The following is a 15,780-nucleotide window of genomic DNA, read 5'->3' as shown; positions in this document are numbered from 1 at the left end:
TGGGCCCTAAGACCAAGGATGAGCTCCAGGCCTCTGAGACAAGTCTGGGATCCTTGCCTGTGGCTGCAGCATATCTTACCATGTGACTGCTCTCAGTCCCTCAGCACTCGGCCATCCAGTGAGGGCTCTTCACAGGAACACAGTGCCTCAACACTTGCTGGTGGGAATTTGCTTTCCTATCTCATGCTAATGCTCATGGCTGGCCTATTCACCAGAGTTGGCCACTGGGAATTCTGTGACTGACCACACCCTAAATATTGTTTTGAAAAACCTAAGGGTTTGGTTTTAAGAACTCAAAACCCAGAATTTATCCATCTCTTCTTTCTTCTTGGGAGTTTCAAGGTCACCAGCTCGACTCACAGATAAGTCACTCTGAAAACCCTTGGGAAAACCTCACACGAATCTGTGGACCATAGGCCAGTAAAGAGGAAAAGAGGACACGTGGTTCTGAGACACCCTTGCTATCCAGTGACTCCAGTGCTCTGACTTGGTCCACAGTAACTTCTGCTCACAGGCGGGCGGAGTTTGTGTTTCATTGTAACACTGTGTGCTCCCTGAGAACACTATTCTTCCAGACATTGAGGACAAGGCAGGGCACTGGCTGCTACAGTTAAGGAGAGGGAGGGGGCAGTTCAGTGGGAGGACAAGTACTTTGCATGTACAAGGCCCTGGGTTCAGTCCTCAGCACTAAAAGTAAAAAGCAAGAAGACAGAAGTGTGCACTTTGCCAAGCTCAAGCTAAGGTCAGACCATGTCACTCTGTTGGTTCATGACAGTCAGGGACTGTCCTTCTGCCAGTTCAGCAGGGCCCACAGACAAGGACATAGCACAGGACACACGTGGATTAGTATGAGGCAAACAAGGAACTCAGAAGGCAACTCGGGGACCAGGGCTTGCTCTGCACTTAACACTCACATGGTTTTAGTCTTGGATCCACGTGACCCAGGAGGACACCAGTGCCAGAACACATGACTGCATCCCACAATGCTTCCCAGACCTCCGCCCTGTGGGCAGTGTCCTTTCAACTCCAGGCTTCAATGTGTCACAGGCCATGGGCTTGCTGCCCTGCCTTACGAACCATGTATGGGGAGACCATCTCTCTGGCTGGCTGCCTGTCCCTCCCATGCTTTCCTGACTCTCTCAGTCAGCCTGCATGTGCTCTCCTGTGTGGTGTTCCCTGAGTTCTGTGCCTCCATCCTTTCCAGGGAGTCTGAGAGAGATGCTTGCCTTATGGTCCATCTCCCGGGAGATGAAACCATCTCTTAAACAATCAGAAGTCAAGTCACTGGGCAGAGGGGTCTTGTTGAGACTGTTTTCAGTACTTCCCCACCCAAAGAGTTCACTTTTAGAGTTAGTGACTGCTTTAGCATGTGGAATTGTTTTCACGGTCCACATGTATTTTCTGAACATCTATAATATAGTCTGAGAACTGTACTAGGACCCAGAGAGAGAGTGTGTGATACACATACAAACAGAAATCCCCATCCTATGTTATAGGGAACAGACGTGAGACAGCTTAAGTGGCCTAATAAGAAAACAGGCGCCAGCTTGGTGACAGGGCAGAATTTGAGTAGGGAAGAGGGATGAGGAGCGCCAAGACAGAGGCTGAAGGAGGGTCTCAATGACAAGGTGACATGTGAAGTCCCTGGAGGAGGAGGCCGTGTGGCTCTCTGGGGGAAAAGCACCCTAGTGGATGGAAGATGAAGGCTGAATTCTGGAGGTGGGAGATCCCCTGCAACCAGCAAGGAGGCTGGGCAAAGGGGATGGGGACAAGTGACAGGCGACAGAGCACGGGGGACAGCAGAGCTGCAGGAAGAGGCTACGGGGAAAAGAAGGCCATGGGAGGTTTCACACAGAGGAGTGTCAGTACCCAACACATCCGGCACATATGCTGGATGGCCTGACGGAGACCAGAGCAAAGCCAGGGGCACCAGTGAGGGGGCCATACACAACTCGAGTGACAGATGACAGCATTTAGACTAAGGCTTTGGAAGCGAAGGTACAAACGCGCTAACACTGGGATTTTTAGGAAGGGGCACAAGTTAGGTTTGCTTATGTGCTGGATGTGAAGTATATGAGAAAAGGAATTTAGGACGATCCAAGGCTTTTGACCTGGGCTCTAAGGGACAGAGTGGCTCTTTGCCGAGACAGAGGCCTGAACGATGCTATGGTGTGAATGTGGTTTGCTCTCTCCAAAACATACACTGGCGTTTAATCTCCTCTGTTTAATGTGACTATGGTGCTCAAAGGTGGGGCCTTCGGTGGCTGACTGGGTTAAGTGACATCACCAGGATGTAGGGTCTGTGATTGAATGCTGGTATTTACATAAGAGGAGGAACAGAGACCAGTGAAACATACACCGAGATGTCTGTTAGGCTCTGAGGTAGGTGGTTGGTAAGCCGGTAATTCCTGGAAGGGATCTGGGCTGGACAGAAATTGGTGGTGTCATCAGCATAGGCTAGACTTTGGTCCATGAGTCTGGCTTAGACTCCAGGTTAGGAGTGTAGAATAAAGGAGGCTGAGCCCTTGAAGCTGGGGAGGTGAGATGAAAGGCAGTGGGAAGAGGAAGCTGGGGGAAAAGCCTTGGAGTCAAGGAGTATGTTTTAAGCAGGCGGGCAGCAATGACCACACACGGCTTATCAAGCGTCCCTTGAGACAAAGTCAGCTACAGGTAGGTGATACAGGATCAGGTGGCCTCTTAGTCTGCACAGGACCTTGAGCGGCAGCCCCATCATGCACTTATCTTACCCACTGATCTGTGATCCCTGGGTGCCAGTGTTCCTTTGAGAATCTTTACAAATGCTGAGGCTCTTCTCAGAGAAAGGCTTTCACACACATGAGACTGCAGATAGTCTTTGGGACATCCCAGAGGTACTGGAAGTCACCCTGGAGGATGAATTTATAACTGTCCCCTCCTCAGCCCTGCCAAGGTTTTATGACATCAACATAGAAATTCATGTCTTTCTTCGGGCTTCCTCTGGTGTATCTCCAAAGTGTGAAGTCTGATTTCCTGAGTCTTGTGAGTAGATGCCAGAGTGTGGAACACATATTTCAAACAGGCAGCTCAAAGCTGAAAGCAATATAGGAAACAAATGGAGGACTCACCACCATCTCCTGGACCTGAAACATCTCTGCGCCACCAGGTGACAGCCGACTGGGGAAGGAGATGCTGACAGATGCCCCAGGGAGGGTGCTCGGGCCCGTGTTGTAGACCTGTGGGTTGGAGAACACAGCAAGTGTCAGTAAGACAATGGTCCCTCGTGTCATGGCATGCATCTTGTGCCCAAAGGGTCTCTGAAACAGACACAGAAGCTCTAGGGCTCAGATCTAGGATGTGACTTAATTTTATTTTTTTAAGATATGCTTTCAATTGAAATAGAACTACATCATTTGGATCTGACTTTAATTAAAATGGAATACTAAATAATGGGGGAATTCTAACAAAATTGAACATTTTGTTGCCCTCTTCTTACTAAGAACCATATTTAATTTTTACAAACCTAGAAATCTATTCACAGATGATAGTTGGTGGGAATGCAGATATAAAAAAAAGTTCAGGGGTTCTCACACTCTAGAATAACATCAGAATGATCTATGGGGCTTGTTCAAACACAGATCGGTGGTGTGGGGAGAGCCGCACCCAGTTTCTGATGCAGTTGGTCTGAGTGGGGGTAGTACACCTACATTTCCCAGGAGACACTGCACCCAGGAACATCTCTTAGGTTCAGTGGCCTGGTCAAAACTCTTTTTTTTTCAGTTTGAGATAATGATGACCTTCAGTGACCACGGGGCTGTCCCTACATGAAGTGATCTGACTCCTACAAAGGGCTGTTGCACGTGCTACCCAGATCACTCTGCTGACAGTGTGATGACATCTGTGTATCTCTTCTTGAGCTCAGTGTCTGATCTTGTCAAGCTTGACCCCCTTCTCTTCTCTCTCCTCTTCATTTTCACCGCAAAGCCAAGCAAGGAGGGGACAGGGAGAAGCCACAAAGAGACCAAGGAGGGTGAAGTGATGAAGGAAAGAATGTAAATTAACCCCTAGCAGCAATAGAGGACGAGGAGGAACTCAGAAAATGGGTACATTTATAAGAACAGAACATAGAGTAATGGTTACTTGGGTGAGACAGATATTTTATTACTCAGGTGAGCACATTGTAACAATCACAAGTGGGGCTGGAACCTACACGCTGTAACAGAGTAACGAAGATTGGACTGCAAAGTTTCTTCTGACATGTTTATTGAATGTTTTAACCCACTGTTATGATCTGTTGCTCAAGAGAAGATCCCTCCATAAGATTATCATAACAGACAACGTACCCAAGAGCTCTGATGGGAAAGTCTCTTACACCATTCAATAAAACTGTGAATGCAGAGGAAATGTTCCCTAAGGAAATTAAAAGTGCTTCTCCAGTGAACACATGAATAACTATGCAAACAGGCTGTGAACAGACATGTACTTTCGAGATGTACCAGGAGACCGACGTTTTCATGCTTGTTAACAGCGCTCAGTCTGCACCTCCATGGATGGAGGACTGATTTTGACATTCAAGTCATATTGTTTCAGGATTATATTCCATAAGGGTGTAGCTGCTCTAGACTGATTCCTTTGGTGAGCCTTCCTTCCTGTCCTCATTGCTGTGATAAATTAGCCTTATAGAAACAAATTAAGGGAGGTGGGTTATTTTAATTTATGATTTCAAGTTAGAGCACACCATCTCAGAAAAGTAAAGGGGCAGGGACTTGGAAGCAGCTAGTCATTACCACATCTATAGGCATGACCAAAGGCCAGTGAACAAATGTATGCAAACTGGTACTCAGCTCCTTTTCTCTACTCTCACACAATCAAGGATCCTCTGCCTAGGGAATGGTGTCACCCACAGTGGGCAGGTCTTCCCACATCACTTAACAAAATAAAGATAATCTCCTACAGACATGTTCAATGGCCAACCTACTATAGACAATCACTCACTGAGACTCAGTTCCCAGGTTATTCTAAGACTGTGCCTAGTTAATAATTAAACTAATCATCACAAGTCCAGGGAACATACACTGAAAACTAGGAAAGAGTTTGTAATTGAGAACATTCATGATCAGTGGTGGTGAGTCAGACATCAGTGTGATGGGTGTTTGGATGGAGTTGATTCCAGTTCTTATGGATGACTTTGAGGATTCTGAGACTTCAGAGGAGTCACTATGGATGTGAGGGGACTGAAGGGACAGTCTAGAGGTGGGTCCTGAAGATATGAACAAGTTCAGCCATCTTATAACAAAACTTTAATGGATGGGGAGCTGTCTCATACGTTAAAGAAATTGATTTCTTGAGATGGGATGTACTCCTGGCAAAGACGCTGTGAAGCTGCTGAAATGACCATGGAGGATTAGGAATATGTCGTGAACTTAGCTGACAAGGTGCTGGTAGGTACCTGAAGACCTACTCCAATTTCACAAGTGTTTCTACTGTAGGTACAACATCAAGCAGCATCCTATTCTGTCAAGAACTTTTCATGAGGGCAAGAGTCAGCTGATGCAGCAGGTGTCCTTGTTATCTTAATTTCAGAAATTTCAACCAATGATACCCCAATGTTCACAACTAACAGCAGGTTCAGTCGGCATCCATCCTCACTGGGGCAGCACCTTCCCCAGCAACAATATTAAAACTTACTGAGGCTCAGATGACCATTGGTGTTTTCACCAATGAAGTACACTTAAGATGTGTTTGCTGTGTTTCTGGACATTCAGTGTCCCACACTATAGTATAAATATAGGTTTTATATTAAAAAATTGTACAACTTGCTTTGCTGGGTTATTTGCTTGATTGCAGGGGTCTGTCGCCAAACCTGCAGTTATTTTCAAGGTATGTCTGTATAGCCAGTGACTGAGAGCTGTGGATTTTTTTTTTAGCTGATGGAAATATTCTAAATTTAGTTTGTGAGGAAACAAAATTCTACAACACTCTAAAAGTCATTGAACTGCATGCTTTAAACAGACGAAGTTTAAGAGGTGTGTCTCTAAAGACTTTTTAAAATAAAAAAAGATGAATGAAGCTTACAGATTTGTTTTCTTTAGTTTTGTTTTGAGAAAGGGTCTCTCTCTATGAAAGCTCAGTCTGCCTTGGAACTCAGTATGTGGGTCAAGCAGTCCTTGAATTCATGATCCTTCTACCTCTGCCTCCCACAGGCTAGGACTGCAGGCATGTACTACCATGTTAAGCTGCAATTTTAATTTGTCAATTAAAAAAAATGAGAATGAGATGGGTGGGTGAGAGACAACAGAATGAAACCCTGCCTGGCAGCCTGGGATGAGAAACAAACTTCAGGGATTCAGCATATCTCTGACGCTGAGGCTAGAGAGGCAGAGCCAGTAACAAACAAACCACCACAGCCTGTGCATCCCCACACTGAAGGAGTGGGCTCTAGCTTTCCCTAGACAGCCCGGTCTCAGGTTCTTTGTCACAGTAGGTAGTGCTGCTTCAGTGAACAGATTAAAAAAAAAAAGCCAGGCGATGGTGGCACACACCTTTAATCCCAGCACTCGGGAGGCAGAGGCAGGCGGATCTCTGTGAGTTCGAGGCCAGCCTGGTCTCCAAAGCGAGTTCCAGGAAAGGCACAAAGCTACACAGAGAAACCCTGTCTTGAAAAACCAAAAAAAAAAAAAATTACAAATAGCTGTTTGGGGCTGGAGAGATGGCTCAGAGGTTAACAGCACTGCCTATTCTTCCAGAGGTCCTGAGTTCAATTCCCAGCAACCACATGGTGGCTCACAACCATCTATAATGAGATCTGGTGCCCTCTTCTGGCATGCATGCATGCAGATAGAACACTGTATACATAAATAAATCTTTAAAAAAAAAGATAATGCCAGGCGGTGGTGGTGCATGCCTTTAATTCCAGCACTCAGGAGGTAGAGGCAGGTGGATCTCTGTGAGTTCGAGGCCAGCCTGGGCTACAGAGTTGAGTTCCAGGAAAGGCTCCAAAGATACAGAGAAACCTTGTGTTGAAAAACCACAGGAAAAAAAAAGATAAGACTGGATGAGAGATTGTTGTCAACTTTTGATTCCCAAAGAACAGCATTTACAACAACGACCTTCCAACACAAGGAAAGGAAAGAGTATCCAGCCACAACTGAAACAACTCATTTCAAGGAAAACTCAAGAGCTCAGAATTGCAGAGACCCCTCCTGCCATTGCCTGGGAATCCCACTGAAAGTGTGGAGGGTGAGCATAAGGGATAAGGCGTTCTGCTCACACGCCTTTACTTGTCAGAGGCAGCTTGTATTACCAGACTTCCCAGAGCTTAGGAGGCAGGGGCAGGAGAGTTAACCAGTTCTAGGCTAACTTGGGTCACATAGTGAGACCTGGTCTCAAAAAATAAAGCAGCCAGGTGTGGCACATGCCTTTAACCCCAGCATTCACGGGGCAGAGGCAGGTGGATCTTTGTGAGCTCCAGGCGAGACAGGGCTCCATGGTAAGGTTCTGTGTGAAAAACCCAATGAACTGAAGCAACAACAGCTTGGTGTGCCAGCATCTTAACACACGTGTTTGTGTGAAGCCTTGTGCATGACACCTGCAATATATTTCCTCACAATTCTTCAGGTGAGGGAAACATTTTGACTACTCCTGATGAGAGAGTCAAAACAAATGAAGCCAAACCAGACCACAAACCAATCACTACTAACGGTCAACGAACTTCTGTGTCTCTGTCGGAAAAACCACGCACAAAGCACAGAAATCCACCCAGACAGAATTTCTGCTTTCTCCCAGCTCTATCTGCAGTGGAGTCTTTTAGCTCCTGTGTATCTTGATGAATGACTGACCTACTAATAAAAGACACAGAAAGACCCCTCCTTGGGCCAGAGTTGTTTCTGCTTCAGGAGTGATACTGCTGGAATATGGAAACACAGATTTCTCCATATTCCTTCCCTCTCTCCACATCAGCCCCCACTTTTGGTCATTATCACTGTTGATCTGAGTGACCTTCCGGCACACAACTGTGATAACAGTGGTTATACCAGAAAAATGAGTCAGTAGATGAGGTTCCAGGAAGGCTTTGTTCCGTGGGAAGATCTCTTTTCCAATCTGCAGCTCACTGACCACTCTCAGGCCCAGCCCACTGCCTTGCACTTGGACTGACAGTTGAAGCTTCCTCAGACCTCAGCTTACAGTTCACCAATGTTTTATCTAAGGACCATGCCAATCACTCACTCCCCAGGGCCACAGTCTTCAGTGGGGTTCTTTGCTTTAGGTCGCATGTGAAATAAGCTATGTTCCTAGACACAGAACTTTAAGCTCCCTTTAAAAGCACCTTTAGAGAGTCAACTGGAAGAATAAGCTGCATGCTCCCAGAATCTATCCACCTACCCATCCATCCACCCATCATCCATCCTTCTACCCATCTATCATCCATCCATCCACCCACCCATCCATCAATCCTGTTCTTCTGTCCTCTAAACAGGCACTAATATTCAGTATCTACTACAAATCTGGTATTTTCTGTAGCTAGAATTCCTCTTGCCTTTTTCAATCCTCAGGTTGTTTTTTTTTTTTTTATGATACTGTCTGGGTCATTTGAACCTTTCTAAATAATTCTCTTGTCTGCATCTTGTATTTCAAGAGAAGAAAGGATGTAAATCACAAACATAAAGTAAATCTACCTGGTGTTTGCTTCCTATCTAACTGAGAGACGCAGAGGGAAACAGAAACGGTCTCTGAGTGGTGCTTTTGAAACCCGGAGGCGTGACCACAGCTGCTGCTCTACAGTCCCCACAGTAAACCCTGAATCTCTTTCCTGGTCTCCTTCGTAAATCAAGGGTAGGGTGACAGTTGGGCTTAGCTAGTCGAGGACACATCCTCTCTAAGCTGGAAACATGTGTTATCCATCTCGGTTTCAGGGTCCTCCCGGCCCAGAGGACACTCTGGGTGGAGGAAGATTATTGTCCATGAGCCCCAGACTACTTTAGCTTCATCCTCTGGGCCCTCACCACATCATTATTTGTTACCCCTTATGTCCACTTAGGAGGAACCACAGACGAGGAAAATCATTTTAATTTAGCCCCAGTAGTGACTCTCACATAGGGAGACCGTCCTCTCCATGCAGGAGGACGGGCGGGGGAAGCATCAGGAGGCAGAACCCAGGACTGTGGGATGTGGTCTTCACTCAACAAGAGGGGTCATTTCTTTTTGCCTTTTCCAGTTAATGCCCTGGCCAGTCCTTGCCCACGCTTGCCTCACCTAGTTCTGGGACCACACTGCACATCCTTTCTCCCAGGGGCCGATTTTCCCTGCACTTGCCCCTTAAAGGACACAGACTAGCCAATGCGGAGGTCCCTCTGGAGTCACATCCACATACTCTCATACCGTTAGAATACATATGATCAAAGCAAAGACCAGGAAACAAGGCCTGACAGACCAAATCTGGCCCAGTGCTTACTCTTGTACAGTGTGCATCTAAGAACAGTTTCATCATTAAATTTCTGGGGGAAAAATCAGGGTAACATTCCATGGTACATAAAAAATACATGCAAAGTAAACCTTGGTGCACAGCTGAAGCATCAACATCTGTCCTCATGACTACCTGCTAGCTACAGCCCACAGCTCGACAGGTGCCACCAAGGCTGTGTAGCCCACAAAGCCTCCAATCGTTACTTTCTGGCTCTTTCAGAAAAAGTCGGTAACCTCCAAGAGAAGGACCAACAGTCTTCTGATGGCTACAGACCATACAGCCAGTAGACCTGTGGAGCTTGTGCTTGGGAAGCCTAGTCAGTCCGGGCTCAGTGAGCAGCCAGTGCACTTTCTAAGGTGCATGGGCTCACAGGGTTTTGCTCTCAGAAAACTGAACTTCTAAAGGCTGCTCCCCACAGGGAGAAGACTTCAACCAAGTCACCATGAAAGTTCTGGATGCTCTCCGAAAGTCCTTAAGGTGGGGAATTACGGCAAATACAAGCCTTCTTGACAAAACTCTTGTTCTCTGGCAGCAGTTCTCAACCTGAGGGTTGCAATCACCACAGGAGTCACACATCAGATACCCTGCATATCAGGATGCACGTTATGGTTCATAACAGTAGCCAAATTACAGTGATGAAGTAGCAACACAATAATTTCATGGTTGGGGGTCACCACAACATGAGGAACTGTATTAAAGTGTCGCAGCATCGGGAAGGTTGAGAGCCTGCTCTTTGGTGTGGCCGTTCTAAATCTGGAAAAACACAGAGGCCTGCAGGTTTATCGTTCTCTCTCTCTCTCTCTCTCTCTCTCTCTCTCTCTCTCTCTCTCTCTCTCTCTCTCTCTCTCTCCCTTTCCCTCTCCCTCCCCCCTCTCTCCCCCTCTCCCTCTCCCTTTCTCTCTCCATATCTCTGTCCCCCCAATATCCCATACCAGAAAAAGACCAGAAAAAGGAACAGTTCCCTCTGGAAAAAAAGATGAGAGTTGGCCCTTCCGTCAGGGACACGTCGTGGGGTGGGTACCTGGAGAGTGATGTTGAGGGGTTGGAAATGGCACGCCTGGTCATCCAGCTGAACGAAGTTGGATGTATCCACAGACTCGCCATACACGAAGGAGGTTGGGGACACAATTCTGAAAGAGGAAAGCACAACCTCTGTCATTCTACCTGAGGTCAGGCCCCTGGTCCCTGCTGGGCTGGGAGCTCAAATATCACCTCTCTTACCCGTGTCTCCCACCCATTTTCTTCCTTGCTGGGTGGTCATTTCTCTCTCCTGCAAGTAGACACAGCCGGCCCATGGCTTCCTAATGGACATTCTAGCATGTCTTCTAGCCTTAGGCCACACTAATAAGCTCCATAAACGTTATACACTGAGACTACATTTCTTTGTGTATATGTTTCTGTGTGTTCACGATGTGAACACAGGTATAGAGGTCAACATCAGGGGTCCTCCTTCTCTCTCCATCTTATTTTCTGAGACAGAGACTCTCACTGAACGAGAGCCCCTGTGATCTGCCTGTTCTGGGCTTATGGATGCTCATGGCTACCCCTGGCTTCTGACATGGGTGCTGGGGATCTGAACTCAGATCCTCATGCTTTTATTTTGCAAGCACTTTACTGAATGAGCCATTTCCCCAGGCATCCTCCTAACTATGTTCCTAAAACAAGGTTTTAAAAATCAAAAGTTACAGAAACAAAACCAAAACCACCACAAAACCTTGATTATAAGATCACACATTTTGTTTGTCATTTGAAAGGAATTTCTGTGGAGAACACTGGTAACAAGCTTTTGAGAAATAAATGTAAATAAATTAGGTATTTGGCAACCAAGACTATAACAATTTCATTTTTAAACATCATTTATATCTATCAGACTTCCATGCTTATTTAGAAATGAGATATTTTGGGGGCTTGCTTGCAAGATGGGTGAGGGGGTAAAGGTGCTTGCCACAAAGCCTGATGACCTGAATTCAGTCCCTGGAACCCACATGGTAGAGGGAGAGACCTGGACTCCCCTGAGTTGTCCTCTGACCTCCACATGTACCACGGTGCCTGTGCATGCACACACATGCCTGTATACACACACAAATAATAAATGTACTAAGACATTAAAAGAAATAGGTATTTCAAAGGAGAATAAACTCAATGGTGGCATGATCTCATGGGGTTTAGATAGTGGTCTTCTGAGAGGTGACTTCAGTTGGTAACAATACTTTTCACATTGCGCACATGACTAAAGCTAACAGTCCCACACAACAGGGGTCAGATGCCCCTAACAGTGGATTCTAGGTGTTCAAAGCCTCCCAATATAACAGTGTGAGACCCCGTGGGACCGAGTCCAAGAGGACAGCCACCTTCTATTCTCGTCATAAATATTTTATGCTAGCAACACTGTGAGTTCCAACCCCTGCCAGATGGCAAGAACTGGTTCATTTAAACTCACCCCACTCCCCATCCCTGGAAAGATCAGAGGTTGACTCATCTGTTTAACTGATGGTTTCATGGGGGACTGTTAATATCTCATAGCCAGGTCTCCTAAGGCCTTGACAACATGATTCAGTGTGTGTGTGTGTGTGTGTGTGTGTGTGTGTGTGTGTGTGTGTGTGTATGTGTGTGTGTGTGTGTGTGTGTGTGGTAGGGAGGTGTTTTCACTTCATCCCCAAGGACAAGGCCTGGTTCTGGGCATTTTGTCCTGTCCTTTAGACAGAATGGATAAATAAACCATATGGTTAACAACAGAGCTGTGAACACAGGCAACACATGCCATTTTGCAAATACACCAAAGCCCCGTGCCTAAGAACCATGCTATGAAATGCCAAACAGGAATGCAGGACTGCTCCTTCCTCTGGATCCCAGCAGAGTCTGGCTACTGCGGGGATGGCCCTTCCCTCTATAGAGCAGCATCTTCCTTCTGGGCCAAGGCTTAGATCCAGAAGCCCTAAAAACTGAGACATGAGAACCTGAACTTTGAGAAAGTTCAGCTTGCATTTGGGCTAAGGATTCATTGAGTTCCTGTTTGATCTAAACCAATTATGTGTCCCTCCCCAGCCCCGCCTCTCTGCTATCAGAGAAGTATGTAATCTGTTTGCTGAAGCTGGAGACAGGAACCGAGTTCTCGTTTTTTCTAAGCTTGAGCTCTGGCTGAAAGCTGCGTCAGGTCGCTTCATGTCCCTGTAGACCACAGCCAAGAGCCCTGCTTTCCAGCAAAGCCAGCGGCACTGAATGACTGTGGACTTCACCTGGACAGGTTGGTATTGCTGTTGCAATGGCTCCCTGTCCATTCCAGACCATCACAGATGTGAGGCAGAGCTGTTTCGTGCTGTGCTCAAGGAGGTAACAGAAATACGCAAAGCCAGAACTGACTATGGAGCTGATCAGAAGGGCAGCCTTCCTGCGGGCTAGGGTTTGAGGAACACCGAATGCAACCTCTGGCCTGGCAGCTTTTGGCTGATACTTTAATCCCATAACCACAGTGCCTGCCACTATACAGCATTCTGGAGTGATTGTGTGTTAGGTATGGGTGTACTAGGAATGGGTGCATATAAGGACACACAGAATGTTCGGAGAAATTGTGGAGTCTAAACTTCTCATCTCACTTCCCGTGTACCAGCTATGTGTCTGGGAAGCTGGGATTGACCAAAAAAAAAAAAAAGCAGATGAGAGGTCGGTATGGGTCACCAAAGGTAAGTTTTATCCCTGCTTTCCAAGGCTGGCAGGCAGGGAGGTGGCAGGGCTACCTGTTCTTGGCTATGACACATGGGAGCTGGGAGCAGCATAACCTCCCATTGCAGGGCACCCTGGTTCTGACACTTACCCAGCGATGGACGTGTCCACTTCGTGCACCAGCGGCACCTCCAGTGTGAGCGTGTTGTCATGCAGGGCTTCGGAGCGCTCCATGTTTCCACTGTGTGGGGAGGGGAGACGGAAGGGACAGCGGTCAGTGCAAGCCGCTCACAGCTGGCTGCCTGCCCCGCGCTACACATCGAGCCTCACATCCTCTAGACTCATTTTTTCTGTCCCCGGTCTGTTTGTGGTAGAGAACCCCTGAACAGAGGCATGTACAAAGATGTCAGACAAGCGGTATTCATGGGAGGCAACCCCAGGAAACACCAATAGGTAACAGAAAAAGACACCAGGAATGAGAAGAAGCCACTGGAGGCTTGCTACCTAGGAACTGCATGGTGGAGGCAGCCGGGACTCAGGCTCGCTGCGGAGACTTTGGGAAGTAGGATAGAACACGGATCTTAGATGCCCCAACTGAAGGCACAGAGACCCCTGAGGACTACTATGGTAGAATAGAGAGAGGACACAAATTCTCTGGTATCTCCCTGTCACACAGGTGAGTAGGCTCCCACCAAAGTAAGCTCCAACAGGATAGCAGAAGCCAAGATTTAACTCTTCCTCATGAGTGTGCTGTGAGGGGCTACCGTGGAGCCTCTGTCACACGTGGGGCCTCTTGAAGCATTTGCTTCATAAACAGTATTTTAGTTACAATTCTTTCCTTCCTTCCTTCCTTCCTTCCTTCCTTCCTTCCTTCCTTCCTTCCTTCCTTCCTTTTCTCTCTCTCTCTCTCTCTCTCTCTCTCTCTCTCTCTCTCTCTCTCTCTCTTTTTTCAAGACAGGGTTTCTCTGTGTAGCTTTAGTGCCCGTGCTGGATCTCACTCTGTAGACCAGGCTGGCCTTAAACTCACAGAGATCTGCCTGGCTCTGCCACCCAAGTGCTGGGATTAAAGGCGTGCGCCACCACCACCCGGCTAGTTATATTTCTAATGCTGAGATAAAATATCCCAGATAAAAATAGTTTGGGAGAGAAAAGAGTTTCTCTGGTTCACACTTTTAGGTTACACTCCATCACTGAGGGAAGTCAAGGTAGGGACTTAAAATGTCACACCCATAATCAAGAGCAGAGCAATGGATGCACTTATGTTATTGCTTGCTATCATGTAGCTTTCTCCTGTCTCACACAGTTCATTCAGGATGCCCTGACCAGGGAATGGTGTGCTCACAATGATCTAGGTCTTCTCACATCAGTCAACAATCAAAGACATGTCTGTAGGCTAATCTGATCAGGAGAAACCTTCGATTGAGAGACTTCCTCAGCAACGGTGGCAAGTTGACAGCACTAAGCAGCACAAACTATGACCATCGAAGTTAGGACATGGTTGCCAGGAAGGAGGTTTGTGGACATCTCACCATGAACCCAGGGTCAGAGGGCTCACCACTCTGGACCTACAGAAGCTTGGACATCTTACAGCCCCACCGCCATCAGCCAGAGGGAGCTGAGCTGCTAGCCAGCTCAATGGAACTCCAAGCCAGGGCTCCGCTCACTTCGATTCACTAGCTCATTAAACCTCATTCAGGACCAGGATGCTTACGCCAGGGCAAGTGGCTACCTTGGAAGACACATGCTCTTGGGTATGATTGCTGAACCAATGGCTCTGTCAGATGGACTAGACAAGGGGTCTCAAACGGAACCTGGGAGTCCCAAGACCCCCTGAGGTTTGGGCAGGGCTTATCTAGCTCCCAAACATCTGCTAACCTCACCTGCTCTGCGTCCTTCCCATCTGCCTCCACCCCGCCTTCCTCTTCAACCCAGAAGTGTTGAATGGCAACAGTACTAAAATAGTCCCCACATCCCTCCCCCTCTCGCCTATTGTTCTGAGACAACGGTGCTCATGACTCTGACCATGCAGGGCCACGGTCACTGCCCCTGGATCCACATCTGTCTTCCGTACATGGGATGACATCAGTCCCTCACAGGGTGTCCACAGCACATGAAAGCATGATCAGGTGCCCACATGACTAGATTCCTTGCCTTGCCTTTTCCAGGAAGCAATCTAAGCATTGGAATCACTGCCAGGGCCAGTCGAGAGGTGACTTCCTTGCCAACGCAGTTGGTACAATCCTAGCCCCATACCCTCCCTATACACAGCATCCTTCCAGGCCTGAGTAATTGGCTCTTGATGGAAAAGTCCTCCCTTTCTCTGTCATCTGTCCGGCCACCTGGGGCTGCTGGCAGCTCTCACCCAATAATGGTTTGATCTGTCATCAAGTAACGGCTCCAGAATGAGCCAAGTTGAAAAGCTGAGATAAAGAGACCAAACATCAAACAGCTTTCTGCCACTCCTCAGTCTCCATGGGCTGGGACTTTTCCACGTGGGCTGCCAGGCCAGGCTGCTGATGGTGGAGATGAGGGGTCACGAGACACGGTTTAGTCTCAGTTTGATGCCCTCTGAAAGCTGTAAGTAGGCGAGAGTCCTCCAAAGGGTTGTGACGGAAGAGAGAAATGGCTGATACTTTAACTGTCACATTTGAGATAAGGAGCTTTAGGGATCTGTCTGTCTT

General features: G+C 47.4%; 1 protein-coding gene across 1 annotated transcript in view; it reads right to left on the bottom strand.

The window, feature by feature from the left end:
* The window catches only part of Itga9 (integrin subunit alpha 9), a 311,746-nt gene that overhangs the window by 48,697 nt on the left and 247,269 nt on the right, over positions 1 to 15,780 (bottom strand). The window contains exons 21-23 of the mRNA XM_059268864.1: positions 13,251 to 13,340; positions 10,461 to 10,569; positions 3,105 to 3,212 (exon numbers count right to left, since the gene is read on the bottom strand). Of these exons, the coding sequence (XP_059124847.1) occupies positions 3,105 to 3,212; positions 10,461 to 10,569; positions 13,251 to 13,340 (307 nt within the window). The remainder of the gene's footprint in view (positions 1 to 3,104; positions 3,213 to 10,460; positions 10,570 to 13,250; positions 13,341 to 15,780) is intronic.

Source organism: Peromyscus eremicus, chromosome 7 (genome assembly GCF_949786415.1).
Source record: "Peromyscus eremicus chromosome 7, PerEre_H2_v1, whole genome shotgun sequence".
Taxonomy (NCBI): domain Eukaryota; kingdom Metazoa; phylum Chordata; class Mammalia; order Rodentia; family Cricetidae; genus Peromyscus; species Peromyscus eremicus.
Note: the sequence above shows the minus strand (reverse complement) of the source record. Positions and strands in the feature narration are given on the sequence as shown.